This window comes from Dipodomys merriami, unplaced genomic scaffold (assembly GCF_024711535.1).
Source record: "Dipodomys merriami isolate MVZ:Mamm:240054 unplaced genomic scaffold, mDipMer1.0.p SCAF_8, whole genome shotgun sequence".
NCBI lineage: Eukaryota > Metazoa > Chordata > Mammalia > Rodentia > Heteromyidae > Dipodomys > Dipodomys merriami.
Genome location: NW_027206401.1, coordinates 56,296,612 through 56,309,485, shown reverse-complemented (window position 1 = coordinate 56,309,485; position 12,874 = coordinate 56,296,612). Strand labels below are relative to the sequence as shown.

Genomic DNA, 12,874 nt, shown 5'->3' with positions numbered 1-12,874 from the left:
AGTACCCAAACCCAGAGTTCAAGCTCTATGTCCAGCACACACACACACACACACACTCAAGAGTCTGCAAAAAAGAGTAGTACCTGAGTATTATTATGTGAAATAGGAGTAGGAAAAGAAGAAGAGGGTAGGAGTTCTGAACAAGAACCAGGAGGGCCAGCCTCAACTTTGCTCGTTCCTTATATTGGTCAAGGGCCTAAGAAACCATGTTTCTCTTTTTGCTTGAACTAGTTTGATCTATACTCCTATAACATGCAAACTGAACAGTCATGACTGACTGGGATTATACAGCAGAAGGTGAAACTCTTTTACTTCACAGAATTTTCATATATATTCTTCCAAAATAGGCACTATGGACATACATAGTGTTACAAATGAACATTAGATCTTACTTCATAAATTCTTTCCATAAAATAGAGCACCTCATTTCCCACCATTTCCCTGATATGTAACTGTTTGGAGATACCACTGTTATTAATTAAGCATTTATGCATATCAATATTTCAGCAGGACTGAGATTTGAACTCAGGGCCTCACACTTGCTACATAGGAGGTCTACAATGCCTCCAGCCCTTTTTTCATGCATTTTTAAGATAGTTTTCATTCTTTGCTGGAGTGTGTTTCTGCGCTGCAGTGTGCCTATATTACTGGGATGACTGGCCAGTGCTGCCACACTCATTTTCTGTCAAGACTGGGTCTCTCCAATTTTCTGCCCAGGTTGTCCTGGACCTGCGAGCCTCCAACCTCAAGCTTCCTACGTGGCTGAGATAGAAGGGCTGCACCATGGTGCCCAGCTCCTGGCCTAGGCAGGCCTCGCCTCACAGTCCTCCCATCTCAGGATCCCATCGCTAGGATGCCAGACAGAAGCCACCAGTGCCTGTTTAGGTGTGTTCAACCATGTATTCTGACACACAAGGATGCAAACCCATTTCCTTGATGCACAATTTTCTCTACTTTTTTCTGAGATAATTTTGTAGATGTCAATTTTCTGAGTCAAAGGATTTTCAAGAGTTTTGACTGCTGTTGACAGTCTGCCTCCCGATCTTTACACCAGTTTATACTCCCACAAGTTCAGTGCTTCACTCCACGGTCTTCCCACTGGGGGCTTCCTTCCTAACTCAGAGCGCAGTCTGCAGTAAGGACTAAAGTCGAATCTCTATTCCATGGAGATCTGTTTTGTGTACCTGCATGCATGTGTGCGTGTGTATATGTGTGTGCTTGTACCACAGATCATTGGTATAGTAGTATCACAACAGTTCTTCACGAAATGGAATGCAGAAGTATAAGTAAAAATTAAGTGACCCTTCGAAGCATATTGAGATTGTGGGGAATGAAGAAGTGGAGAAGGACAAAGCAGTGAGGAGGTGCAGAAGTGAAATGGCTAGCTGGGCCTACCCCTCCGTGAGGCCCAGAGCAGCCTCCTGTGGAGCCTGCATGCTCTCTCTATGGCAGCCAAAACCAGAATGGTACAGGTCACAATACTTAATGAAGAGGACAGAAAACTATAAGACACTGCAACCTTGGTGGGTTAGAGGGGGGAGGGGAGAGGTGGGGTGAGGAGACAATGAAATGGTTAAGCCGCAGTCTGAATGACCTAGCTGGAAGTGAACAGCTGGAAGCTGCAAAATTTGACACTAACCAGGTTGAGAGTGAGTTGAAGTGAAATTCCTTGGCATGGACGTGGCAAATTAACTATGCGAGCAATGACACTGAAAGGCAGCTTAAGACAGGTGTACACCAATTCTTTAGCAGCAGCAGCAGCACATACAGAAGTAGGTTTTTTTGCTACTTTGGGACTCAGCTTCTTCATCTGTACAAATTAGACTGGAAAACCTCTAAAATACTTTTCTAAACTGCTCTTATGGTGCTCCAGCTGCAGGTCCATTCATAATTCAGGGAGCATCTATCTCTTCCCATTTCTCAGCTCCTAACTCCGCCTTCCAGCTCCCCTCTGCTTCCTTACCTTCCTAGAGTATGCCTCCCTCTCTCAATGCACCGTCCTAGAGAGCAGTCTACAATCGCCACAGCTGCAATTCACCAACGTAGAACCAATTCAACGTACAACCAAGTGTCATCTATTTAACTCTAGCACAGCCCTCATTTTCCCAATTTCATTTCTAGTATTTCCAAGTAGGTCGTTAAAAACTTAGTACATATATTGACATTTGTTTCTCCTTTTTTTAAAGGCAATTTTAGGTTAAATATGTCCCTACTTCTCCCTATTCTAAACCTCTAAACTTGTTCTGTCTCCCTGTTCCTTTCCTCTCTTCCTCCTTTTCCCTTTGACCTACCCTCTTCTCTGCATACTGTATATACTTGTAAAGTGAAAAGTAGGTATTGAAAGGCAATGCTCTCAAACTATAACTAACCCAAGAGAAAATACGTTCATACGCAAACACACACATGCATGTACACGCAGCTGGGGAAGGATTTTCTGTAATAGTAACAGCTAATAACTATGATCTAATCATTTATGATGGAAATACAGAAATAAAGGGAAACACACATACATTTTTAAATCTACAACCCAAAACTACAGATATAATTGTTCAAAACGTTTTCTTATTTACATACTTGCTCATTGTTCTAAATTTACATAGAAGGTTATACCTTTCACCAACTAAATGTTTAATCAGGCCACAGGAAAGTGCTGAGAGGCTTACAAATGTACATTAAGCAATTTAATGTTTTTTTTTTTTCTCCAGTGTTCATTTTTATCGTCTCCATAGTCTTTTAAGAGACTGGACCAAGTTTAACTCCATATTCTTCTGAGAGTTAACAGCCAAAAGAAATAGCACTTGTTTTTTAGATTCATCCAATTTTATTTGTAAATTTATCTTCATGAAGTAGTTCTACAAAGGGGATCTGATCCTTGAGGTCAGCGTGAAATCTTTATCTGTAAAGCTTATGAGGAAACAGCCTGGTGCCAGTGCCTCATGTCTGTGATCCTCACTGCTCAGAAGCAGGTATCTGAAGATCACAATTCAGAGCCATTGCAGGCAAATGCTAGACAGGAGGTGTGAATCCAGCCTTGAGCAAGAAGATGAACAAGAGCACGAGGCCTTGAGTTCCAGCCCGGGAATGGCACCCCAAAATAAACTAACAAACAAGGAGATGTATGAGACAAGAAGGTATAAAATTTGGGAAACAGCCGGGTGCTAGTGGCTCACGCCTGTTATACTAGCTACTCAGGAGGCTGAGATCTGAGGATCAAGGTTCAAAGCCAGCCCAGACAAGAACATCCATGAGACTCTTATCTCCAATAAACCACTAGAAAACCAGAAGTAGCACTATGGCTCAAGTGGTAGAGTGCTAGCCTTGAGCTGAAGAGCTGAGGGACAGCACCCAGGCCCAGAGTTCAAGCCCCATGACTTACCAAAAAAAATGGGGGAAATAGAAAATGTATAATAAATCATTCAGTAAATATTTCCCAAACCCTACTATCACTCTATGTTCACTGCTGGAAATAGGCAGTTTGTGAGAAACACCAGACTAGAGGAAGAAAGAACAGGAAAGAATCCCACTGAAGCTCCCATGTGCATGTGTGAGTAATGAGAGGGAGTGCCCAAAGCAAGGTTTTAGAAAAGAGATTTCAAAGATAAACAGGATAAGCATCCACTAGGGTGAACTCACAAGAAAATAATAATAATAATAATAATAATAATAATAATAATAATAATAATAATAATAATAAAAACACACCACAAGTAGAAAAGCAGACTTACAAATTAAAGGAATGAGATGAGACTGGCAAAGTAGCCAAGTGGTAGAGCATCTACCTAGCAGGCATGAAGGCCCTGAGTTCAAATCCCAGTACCACGGAAAGAAAAAGAAACAAGGGAGTCATGAAAGGCTAGGGGAAAAACGGTAAATGGTGCCCACAGAAGTAAGTAAAAGTTAATGTACTTCATTTAGGTGATAAGGTAAAAAAGAAGAACTCTGAGGTTAGTGGCTTGGCTAATTGAGCAGGCAATGGCCAGTATGAAGTGGCCATTCTAATACTTCAAGGAGCAGTTAGGACAACCAAAGACCTGCAAATGCCCCAAGAGGGCCACAAACCTATGTCTGTTTGGAGATCACTGTTTCAAGAAGCCTAGTTGCATAAAATAACAAGAGGCAAGGGGATTGGAAAGAGTAACAGAGGGGATGAATATGATCAAAGTCCGTTGAGCACATGTGCAGAAATACCGTAACACAGCCTACTGTGCCATTTTTAAATTACATTAAATATTTAAGGCTTAGTTGTGTTTTTAAAAAAGGAAAGAACAAGTTTACACTCTATGTATATTTTAGATATGAGGCCTTTGTCTGCTGTATTGCTAGTGAAAATCTTCTCCCAATCTGTGGGCTTTCCATTGATCTTGCTAGCTATGTCCTTTGACATGCAGAAGCTCTGCAGTTTCATGCAGTCCCATTTGTCCAACCTTTCTTAGATTTGTTTAATTTCTGGGTCTCTATTAAGAAAATTTGGTCTGTGCCAAGGAGCCCTAGAGTTTCTCCTAATCCTTCCTGTAATATTCTCAGGGTGTCTGCTTTGATTTTGTCTTTGATCCATTTGAAGTTGATTCTGGTGCAGGGTGATATATAAGGATCTAATTTTAGTTTTCTACAGGCATTTAACCAGTTTTTCCAGCACCATTTACTAAAGAGACTATCTTTCGTCCATTCTATTTTTTTAGCTCCCTTATCAAAGATTAGGTGGCTATAGGTCTGTGGATTCGTTTCTGGGTTTTCAATTCTATTCCATTGATCCTGAGGTCTATTCTTGTACCAGTACCAAACTGTTTTGATTACTATGGCTTTGTAGTAGAGTTTGAAGTCTAGAAAGAAGAATGAAGGTTCCTCAAAAGACTCCCCTATGACCCAGCAATCCCACTTCTGGGCATTTACCCAAATTACCACAAACAAGGCCACACTAAAGCTACCAGCACAACTATGTTTATTGCAGCATTATTTACCATAGCTAAGATATGGAACCAACCCATATGCCCCTCAGCAGATGAATGGATCAAGAAAATGTGGTGTGTGTGTGTGTGTGTGTGTGTGTGTGTGTGTGTGTGTGTGTGTGTGTGTGTGTGTGTGTGTGTGTGTGTGTGTGTAATGGAATGCTATGCTTCCATCAGAAAGAACACCACCACCCTATTTGTTAGGAAATGGAAAGACTTGGAAAAAATCATATTACATGAAGTTACCCAGTCCCAAAGAAATTTAGGTCCCATGGTTTCCCTTATTTGCAATAATTAGTATACATATAAGATAATCTTATTAGATGAGCTGAAAAGTTCAAAAACCATGTACAAATGACCATATAAGATGATGCTAAGTGAAATGAATTCCAAGATATGGACACAAGAGGTCTGTCTTTATTGCTATGGTTTTAAATGTACCATGTGATTTTATTTTTTTGTTGTTGTTTCCTTTATATGTTCTTTCCCCTATGGCATATCCCCTGTTGTCACTGTACTTGATTTTGGTATCCTGCATCTTGTATATACATATGTCTGATCTGGGGAGGGGAAGGGGAATAACAAAACATTGAAACAAGGACACAGGATGACCATTGCAGCAAGGATAGCCACAGCACAGTATATTGGAAATGAACTTTATAACTTCAGGTGGTGAGGGGGGAGGGGGGAGAGGGAAGGGATAGTGTGACAACAACAAGGAAGGGAAGGGGTAATGCGTGTGGTGGGTGTGCTCTCCTGTTTAAATGAAGACACCTGAAGATGCTTATAAGAGAGAGAAGGAGTGGTTAACGATACAAGTGAAGAGACAGGAGAGCAAGCAGAGAAGAGGACAGTCATCATTCAAGCCAAGTGTCAACTTTAGGAGGATCATCAGGTGATCCAGCCAAAACCCCAGAATGAGGCAAAGATCTGTCCTGCCTCTCCCCCTGAGCAGCCAAGGACAGCACAAAAGTCCTTCAGAGCACAACAGAGCTGACTTAGCCATGCAAACTAGAGAAAACTTGTTACACTCAACATTTCTCTACAAGAGAATGTACCAGAGAAACGGAAGACGTTGTCATGATGACAGGAGGGGCCTGCCCACGGGTTAAGTGACCTGTGAGGAGAGGGTGGCCCTGTCTGCAGAGCACAGGTGCAGAGGCGCCAAGGTACAGCTGGGTAAGGAACGCATCCGTGGCCTCCAGGGAATAGGGTCATATGTCATGTCTGACCTTCTTTACTAAGCTCTTGAAACAAGGGTAAGGTCTGCAGAGCAACTCAGCCCAGCATCCGTCAGCGTGAAGGGAAGAAGTAAGGTTTTTAAGGGATATCTGTGAAAAGCGAAGTGAGAAGTCTGTGGCAGTGAAGCACAAAATCCAATTACAAACAAGCGCTTGGCAACCATTTATTGATCATTAAAATTAATGTGGAAATGTACTAGAAGTCTAGAGTTTAGTTAAAAAGGTTGTATGTGAATACTGCAACTATGATACGATTTCTCCTACTAATTTTATATATTTTTCTATACACATTTTTTAAGTCAGAAGGGAAGCATTTAAAAAAATAGATTTATTTTTGAGGATTAGAGATATAGCTGAGTGGCAAAGTTTGTGTTTAGGCCCTGGGTTCAAAAAAGAAGGGAGGGCTGGGAAGGGGGCTCAGTAGTAGAGTGCTTGCCTTGTGTGCATGAGGCCCTGGGTTCAATTCCTCAGTACCACATAAGCAGAAAAAGCTGGAAGTGGCACCGTGGCTCAAGTGATAGAGTGCTAGCCTTAAGCTGAAGAGCTGAGGGACAGTGTCCAGGCCCAGAGTTCAGGCCCCACAACTAACCAAAAAAAGAAAAAAGAAAAAAGAAGGGAGAGTAAGAGACGGGGACAGGGAGGGAGACAGGGAGGGGGAAAGGGAGCAAGAGAAAGAGAGGGAGATGGAAAGACAGAGAGAAAGAGAGAAAGGAAGGGGGAGACAAAGAGGGAAAGAAGACTCAGTCCCTTGAGCTGGCTAGACCTTTACCACAAAGTAAATCTTGTTTTTAACAAAGTATCTACTAACTACACTGTTCACCAAAGTGATCCAAACATATTTAACTTTACATTGTAGCAGTTTAATCTAAAAATTCAAAAAAGAAAACAATCTGGCTAGGCTCATGCTTGTAATCCTAGTTACTCAGGAGGCTGAGAAAGAAAGAAGCCAGTTCAAAGCCCACCAGGGCAGAAAAGTCCATAAGACCCTTAACCACCAATTAACCACCAAAAAGTCAGAAGTAGAGCTGTGGCTCAATTGGTAAAGCACTAGCATTAAGGAAAAAGCTAAGTGACAGTGCTTAGGCCTTGAGTTCAAACCCGAGTACCAGTACTAGAATGTGTTTGCATGCACACAAACATGCACACACACACACTAACCCATCTGTGTCCCTTGCTGGTACAGGGGCTATTATATTCTTGGTAAATTACTTCTAAAACCACATCCTTCTGTTCTCTAAGGCTCTGCCATTCTTCTGCTTCCTCTTCTGAGGCTCATATGATGATCTCTCTCCTCCGGCCCTCTAGGCACCATGTAAGGGCATCACAGGCCCACACAGACTGGAACTCCTCGCAGACTTCTAACCCAATGGCAAACTGAGAAGATGCTTTTCAAATGAAGGGTATTGCCTCCTCTATTTTTGACTGCCTAAAAATTAACACAGTCTGTTTTAAACCATTTCCCCAACTAAACTGGGTGTTTTAGTTACCCTCAAATAAGCACCAAAGAGTTACAAGGGGAAGGGTGGGGGCTGCACACATGGTCTCTGATGCACTATGTCAACGAGTGCAGGTTGGGCCTCAACTTCCATGTGCCAAGGGCAGCATTATTACATATAGTAGGGAATGAAATGTTGTCTATAATCCCAAACTACCACAAAGCATATGACCCTTATTTAAAGTTTACCATCCTTTCTATTGATTGTACTACTGCGGTGGTTTCCTCAATCTGTTTTGTCCTTTAAGAAACCCATTTCATTTTTAAAATTTTTCTAGGTGATGCTAGGGCTTGAACTCAGCGTCTTGTGGCTGCTAATAAGTACTCTCCCACTTGAGCCTACACCCTTAACTCTCTTTAGTTTCTAGTTTTACACTTTTGCCACAATCAGCCTCACATCAAGACCCTCCTACCTCTACTTTATGAGAAAGTGGAGTTACAGGCATATATATATATATATATATATATATATATATATATATATATATATATATATATATAACAGCATGCTCTGCTTGTTGTGTTGAGCTAGAGTCTCATTGCTTCTTTGTCCAGTATTGTCTTAAACTACAGTCTTCTTAACTCTGCCTTCCAAGTAACTGAGATTACATTTTATTTTAATAGTGCTGGGGCTTGAACTCAGGGCTTTGTGCTTGCTAGGCAAGCACTCTAGCACTGAGCTAAATCCTCAGCTCCATACTGTTACTGAATTAAAGAAAATCAGAAAACATATGTATAGAGTTCCATTACCTCTACCTTTCCTCAATATGCAATTCTGCTCTCAGATGTTAACAAATCATTTCTTCAAACATAAAATCATATGCTTTAACTATTATTTTACAAAGCCCCATAATTAACAACAGTAATAGTTCTTGGCCTTTCAGTCTAAAGAGATTAGCTTTTAAGCCAGTACTTTAATATTAAATGTACATTTCATAAAGATTAGGATTGACTCAGTAACCTTTGAAGAAATAGCAAACTCATAATTTTTAGTGTCATAATCTTCCAATTAAAATCCCAAAGTATAAAGAAATATACAAATCAAACTAATAGTAAATTTAATGTTTTTTTTCTCTAAGCCATCAAATTCTGTACTCATTTCTTCCTTCTTTTTTCAAAACCAAACCAAACCAAAAAAGCAAGGCACCAGTGGTTCACGCCTACAATCCTAGCTAAGATCTGAGGATAGAGGTTCAAAGCCAGGCCATGCAAGAGACTTTTATCTCCAGTTAATCACCCCCTCCAAAAAGCCAGAACTGAGGCTGTGGCTCAAATGGTAGAGTGCTAACCTTGAGGAAAAAAAATAAAAAACTTAAGAATAATGCCTGGGAATAGTGCCCAGGCCCTGAACTCAAGCCACAGGACTAGGAAAAAAAACACAAAACAAAAAGCAAACCCAACTACTTAAGAATGCTTTATCACCTATGGACAAACTTATATGTGTCTGCATATTTTAATGACAAGGATGATTTGCTTTTACAACTGCTGTATTACTACTTGAAGCCTGTTCATGACTGACTAAGATAGCCTATTTGAAAGGGATCTCACACAGAATTTCGAACAGAGATGCTCTCTTACAAGGCATATAATTTATATCTGCGAGTAGTACTCCTTGTCATTTTTGTCTCAGAATATGACATGTTGGCAGTTCCTATCTTTCCAAATTCCACCCAAAGTTTGGAGTTTAATGAAAGATAATATATTTTGTATGGATCATCGGAAAAGTCAAACATGACAAAGGAAAAAAAAAGACTTACTAATCAACACTCCTCATTTTATAAGCGGTATAATTTTTTAAGAATAGACACTACATTATGTATGTGGTTTGTGATGTGGGTGTTTTACACAAAGGGTCAGTTAATGAATAAGGCTCCCTTCCCCCCAACTTAACAGAGAACGTTGCTAAATAAGCTCTAGGTAGCAGTTACATGCAGAGGATGAGACCAAAGTGAGGACAGATGAATAATGTAGACCTCAGTAGTCAATTGTGACTCCTCAAAAAAAGTTCAGCATGTACACAATTACTCTTAGTGACAATTCAGCATCAGTGCCTCTATGCGTGAAAAATTCTGCCCCCACTATGAGCAAAAAAGCAAGCATGGATGAGGATTGGTTCATGGTTTTTCTTTTTGATGTTTTACTTTCCCAGTAAGTCAGAAAATAAGTGATCTTCTGGTTAAACTCAGCCTTGGGGTGAAATTTGGAGAAACGGATATAACACAAAGACAGATATCATATCTAATGTGTCCTATCTGAAGAAATAATTATAGGGGAAGCTTGCAGATATAACATGGAATATTCCTCCATATCCCACAGCTTCACAATCAGCCCACTCACGAATGCAGGCTTGTGATATTTGGAAAACCTCCCATTTTCAAATTTCTTAAAAAGACTTTTCCAGATCTAAAAGACTGAGGAGACTAAATGGTCAGCTGTAGAGAAGTCAAGCTCTATTTAAATGCTGTCTTAAGGAAATGCTCATGCCTGTCCTCCTCAATTTATCAAAATGCTCTGAGTGCATGACAGGGAGCCATCTGCACCTTTCTTATGCTAAAGATTTTCTAATAGATACCATTGAGACATGACACTAATACACACCACAGAGACATGAGTCAGCCTTCCAGAGTTGGGGAAACTGATGGAAAGATGGGTAAATGATTCAGCAAGCTGCAGAAAAATGAGTCGGTCATGAATTTGTAATTTCTACTTCTGTTAGGTGTGTAAGCCCTGGTGTCCTCTCTCATCCGGTACTGGATATGTAACATATGACAGAGGTTGTTAAATAAATGAATCCCCCAGCAAGGACACCTCGGTGCTTCCCTCTTAGACGAACTTCTAGGAAGAAAAGCACTTAAGGCCATGAGAGCCCAGTTCATAAGGCTGGACCAAGCTAGGGCCAGGCCCCATTCACACACAGGGGTCACTCTCTCAGTTGCACAACAGACTGGGACTAGGTGGGGTGGGGGGTGGTGGCTTGAAGCAGGAGAAGAACAGAGAAGAGACAAACATCCTAACAGCACAGAAGATCAAAAAGACTGCATGGGCATTGCAGGCTACAACCCCAGGAAGCCTCCCTCCTGGAAGCAGATGATCAGGTCTTTTTCTAAGTGTCCCTATTTGCCTTTAATAAGGAGGAAGAGACCACAGCAACCAAGTGACAAATTTCAGAAGCAGTGAGACCCAAAGCAAACCAGAATAAATCCCTTTCCATCAAATAACCAATGTGAGAAGAAAAAAAAATGAGAAACACTCTCATCTGCAAGTGTGCCATCTCGAATGCTGACAGTGCTTCCATTTTGTGACCACAGCTCCGCAGCCCACCTGGTACTTCCTGAGAACCGACAATGCAGTGTGCCAGGATGGGCGCCCGTATCTATTCAGCACAATGTCATCACATTGATTTGGTGACAGATGACACAGGCCTCACACACAAGCCCTTAGCAGCAATACTGAAAACACAGAACCATTTTAGAACTATTGAAAATATATTCAGGAAACTACCGAGGTGACAAGTATAACCTTCCATCTTCCCTTCCCTTCCCCAGCCCCAACCTGCACCACAGAAGCACTGATTTTCTTAAACTTGGACGAAGGAGGTAATAGAGAAAGAAAAAGGTATATAGCATCTAATCCCAAGTGTGATACTCACACACAGCCCACAGCCCACTCACAGCACACACGGTACACACACACACCACACGTGCACACACACGGCATACTCACTGTGCACACAGTACATACATACCACACACATGTACACACCACACACAGGGCACACACATGCACATGCAGCATGCATACACACGCACACAGCACACACACACACATACAATACACCAAATACACAGCACGCACCCAGCGCACAGGTAACACACAAAAACGGCACAGAGCACATCCATACAGCACACACACAGCTCACACATACAAGTAGCTCTTTGCCCTGGCTGCCCTGGCTGGCCCGGCCTGGCCTGGCCCGCGGGGGAGGGGCGTCTCCGCCCGCCGGGCCCCACTTATCTAGGGGTGCTCACAGTCCAGGTGCTTCTTCTTGGGGCCCATCACTTCATGAGTGGTGGCCTTGCACACGGCCCTGGCCACCGCGGAGCCCGTCACGCTGTACTGGGCGGCGGCGATCCGGTCGGTAAGCGTTTGGCCCGACATCTTCTCCAGCCGCGTCTATGCCTCCTCTTCTGCGGGGAAGGAGAGGACTGGCTGGCTTTGACCCGCACCCCAACCTCGGGGAGCCTCGCCTCGCCTCCGGGGGGTGCACGGGGCCCCTCCCCTCTGCGACCGCGCCCTGTCCGGCCCCGCGACCCCTGCGCGGCCCGGGGATGTGGCCTCACCGTGGGCACCCCGCACCCCACCCCCGCACCCCTCCTCTCGGGCGCCCCTGTGCCCATCAGCACTTTCTCGGCCGGCGGGCAGGAAAGGCCCAGGAGTCCCGGGGTTCCTCCGGTTGTCCCCGGGCGCCCCTCCCCGCCATCCTCCCGTTCCTCCGCGGTGCCCGGGCCCCGCGGTCCGCCCGGGGAGGGTCACCCCAGCGCCCCGTCCCCGCACCCTCGCCCCCGAACCCCGCCTCGGGGACCAGGGCCTGGGGCGCCTCACCCTTCCCGGCCTCCAAGCCCAGCGGGGCAGACGGCGCGGCCCCCGCCCTCGAGCTGTCACCCCGCCCGGACCAGCCCGCGCCCGGGGGATTATCCGCTCCGCATCCCCGCCGCCTGGCGAGGAGAGGGGGGCGCAGGGGAGGGAGGGAGAGCAGAGCAGGGAGGGGGCGCAGGGCAGGGGAAGGAGGAGGCGCAGGGGGAGCGCAGGGCAGAAGACGGGGGCTCGGTACTCACCCTCCGTGGCGCGGCGCCGCCGCCGCAGGATGAGCGGAGCCTGGGCCGCTCCACGCTCTGTGCGCAGCCGCGCGCGGGCCCGGGTCCCTGCGGGCGCGGTGCCTCCGACGCTGGGCCGGGCCCCTCCCCGCGCCTCCCAGAGCCCCGCGGTCCCCACGCCCGCCGCCCGCGTCTCTCCCACCGGCCCCCGCCCCGCGCGCCCCCACCTCCGCTGGAGCTGGCGACGACGAGTCAGGTGACAGCGGCCGAGGAACCAGGGCGGCTGCGGAGCGCCGCGCGCCCCTCCCGCCGCGCGCCCCTCCCGCCGCGCGCACCTCCGCTCCCGCCGCCCGCACCGCCGCGCCCCTCCCGCCGCGC

General features: G+C 44.9%; 1 protein-coding gene across 1 annotated transcript in view; it reads right to left on the bottom strand.

Moving 5' to 3' along the window:
- The window catches only part of Snap91 (synaptosome associated protein 91), a 114,389-nt gene extending 101,733 nt beyond the window's left edge, over positions 1 to 12,656 (bottom strand). The window contains exons 1-2 of the mRNA XM_070010822.1: positions 12,518 to 12,656; positions 11,711 to 11,869 (exon numbers count right to left, since the gene is read on the bottom strand). Coding sequence (XP_069866923.1) covers positions 11,711 to 11,840 — 130 coding nt within the window. The 5' untranslated portion in view covers positions 11,841 to 11,869; positions 12,518 to 12,656. The remainder of the gene's footprint in view (positions 1 to 11,710; positions 11,870 to 12,517) is intronic.
- Positions 12,657 to 12,874: the final 218 nt, after the last annotated feature.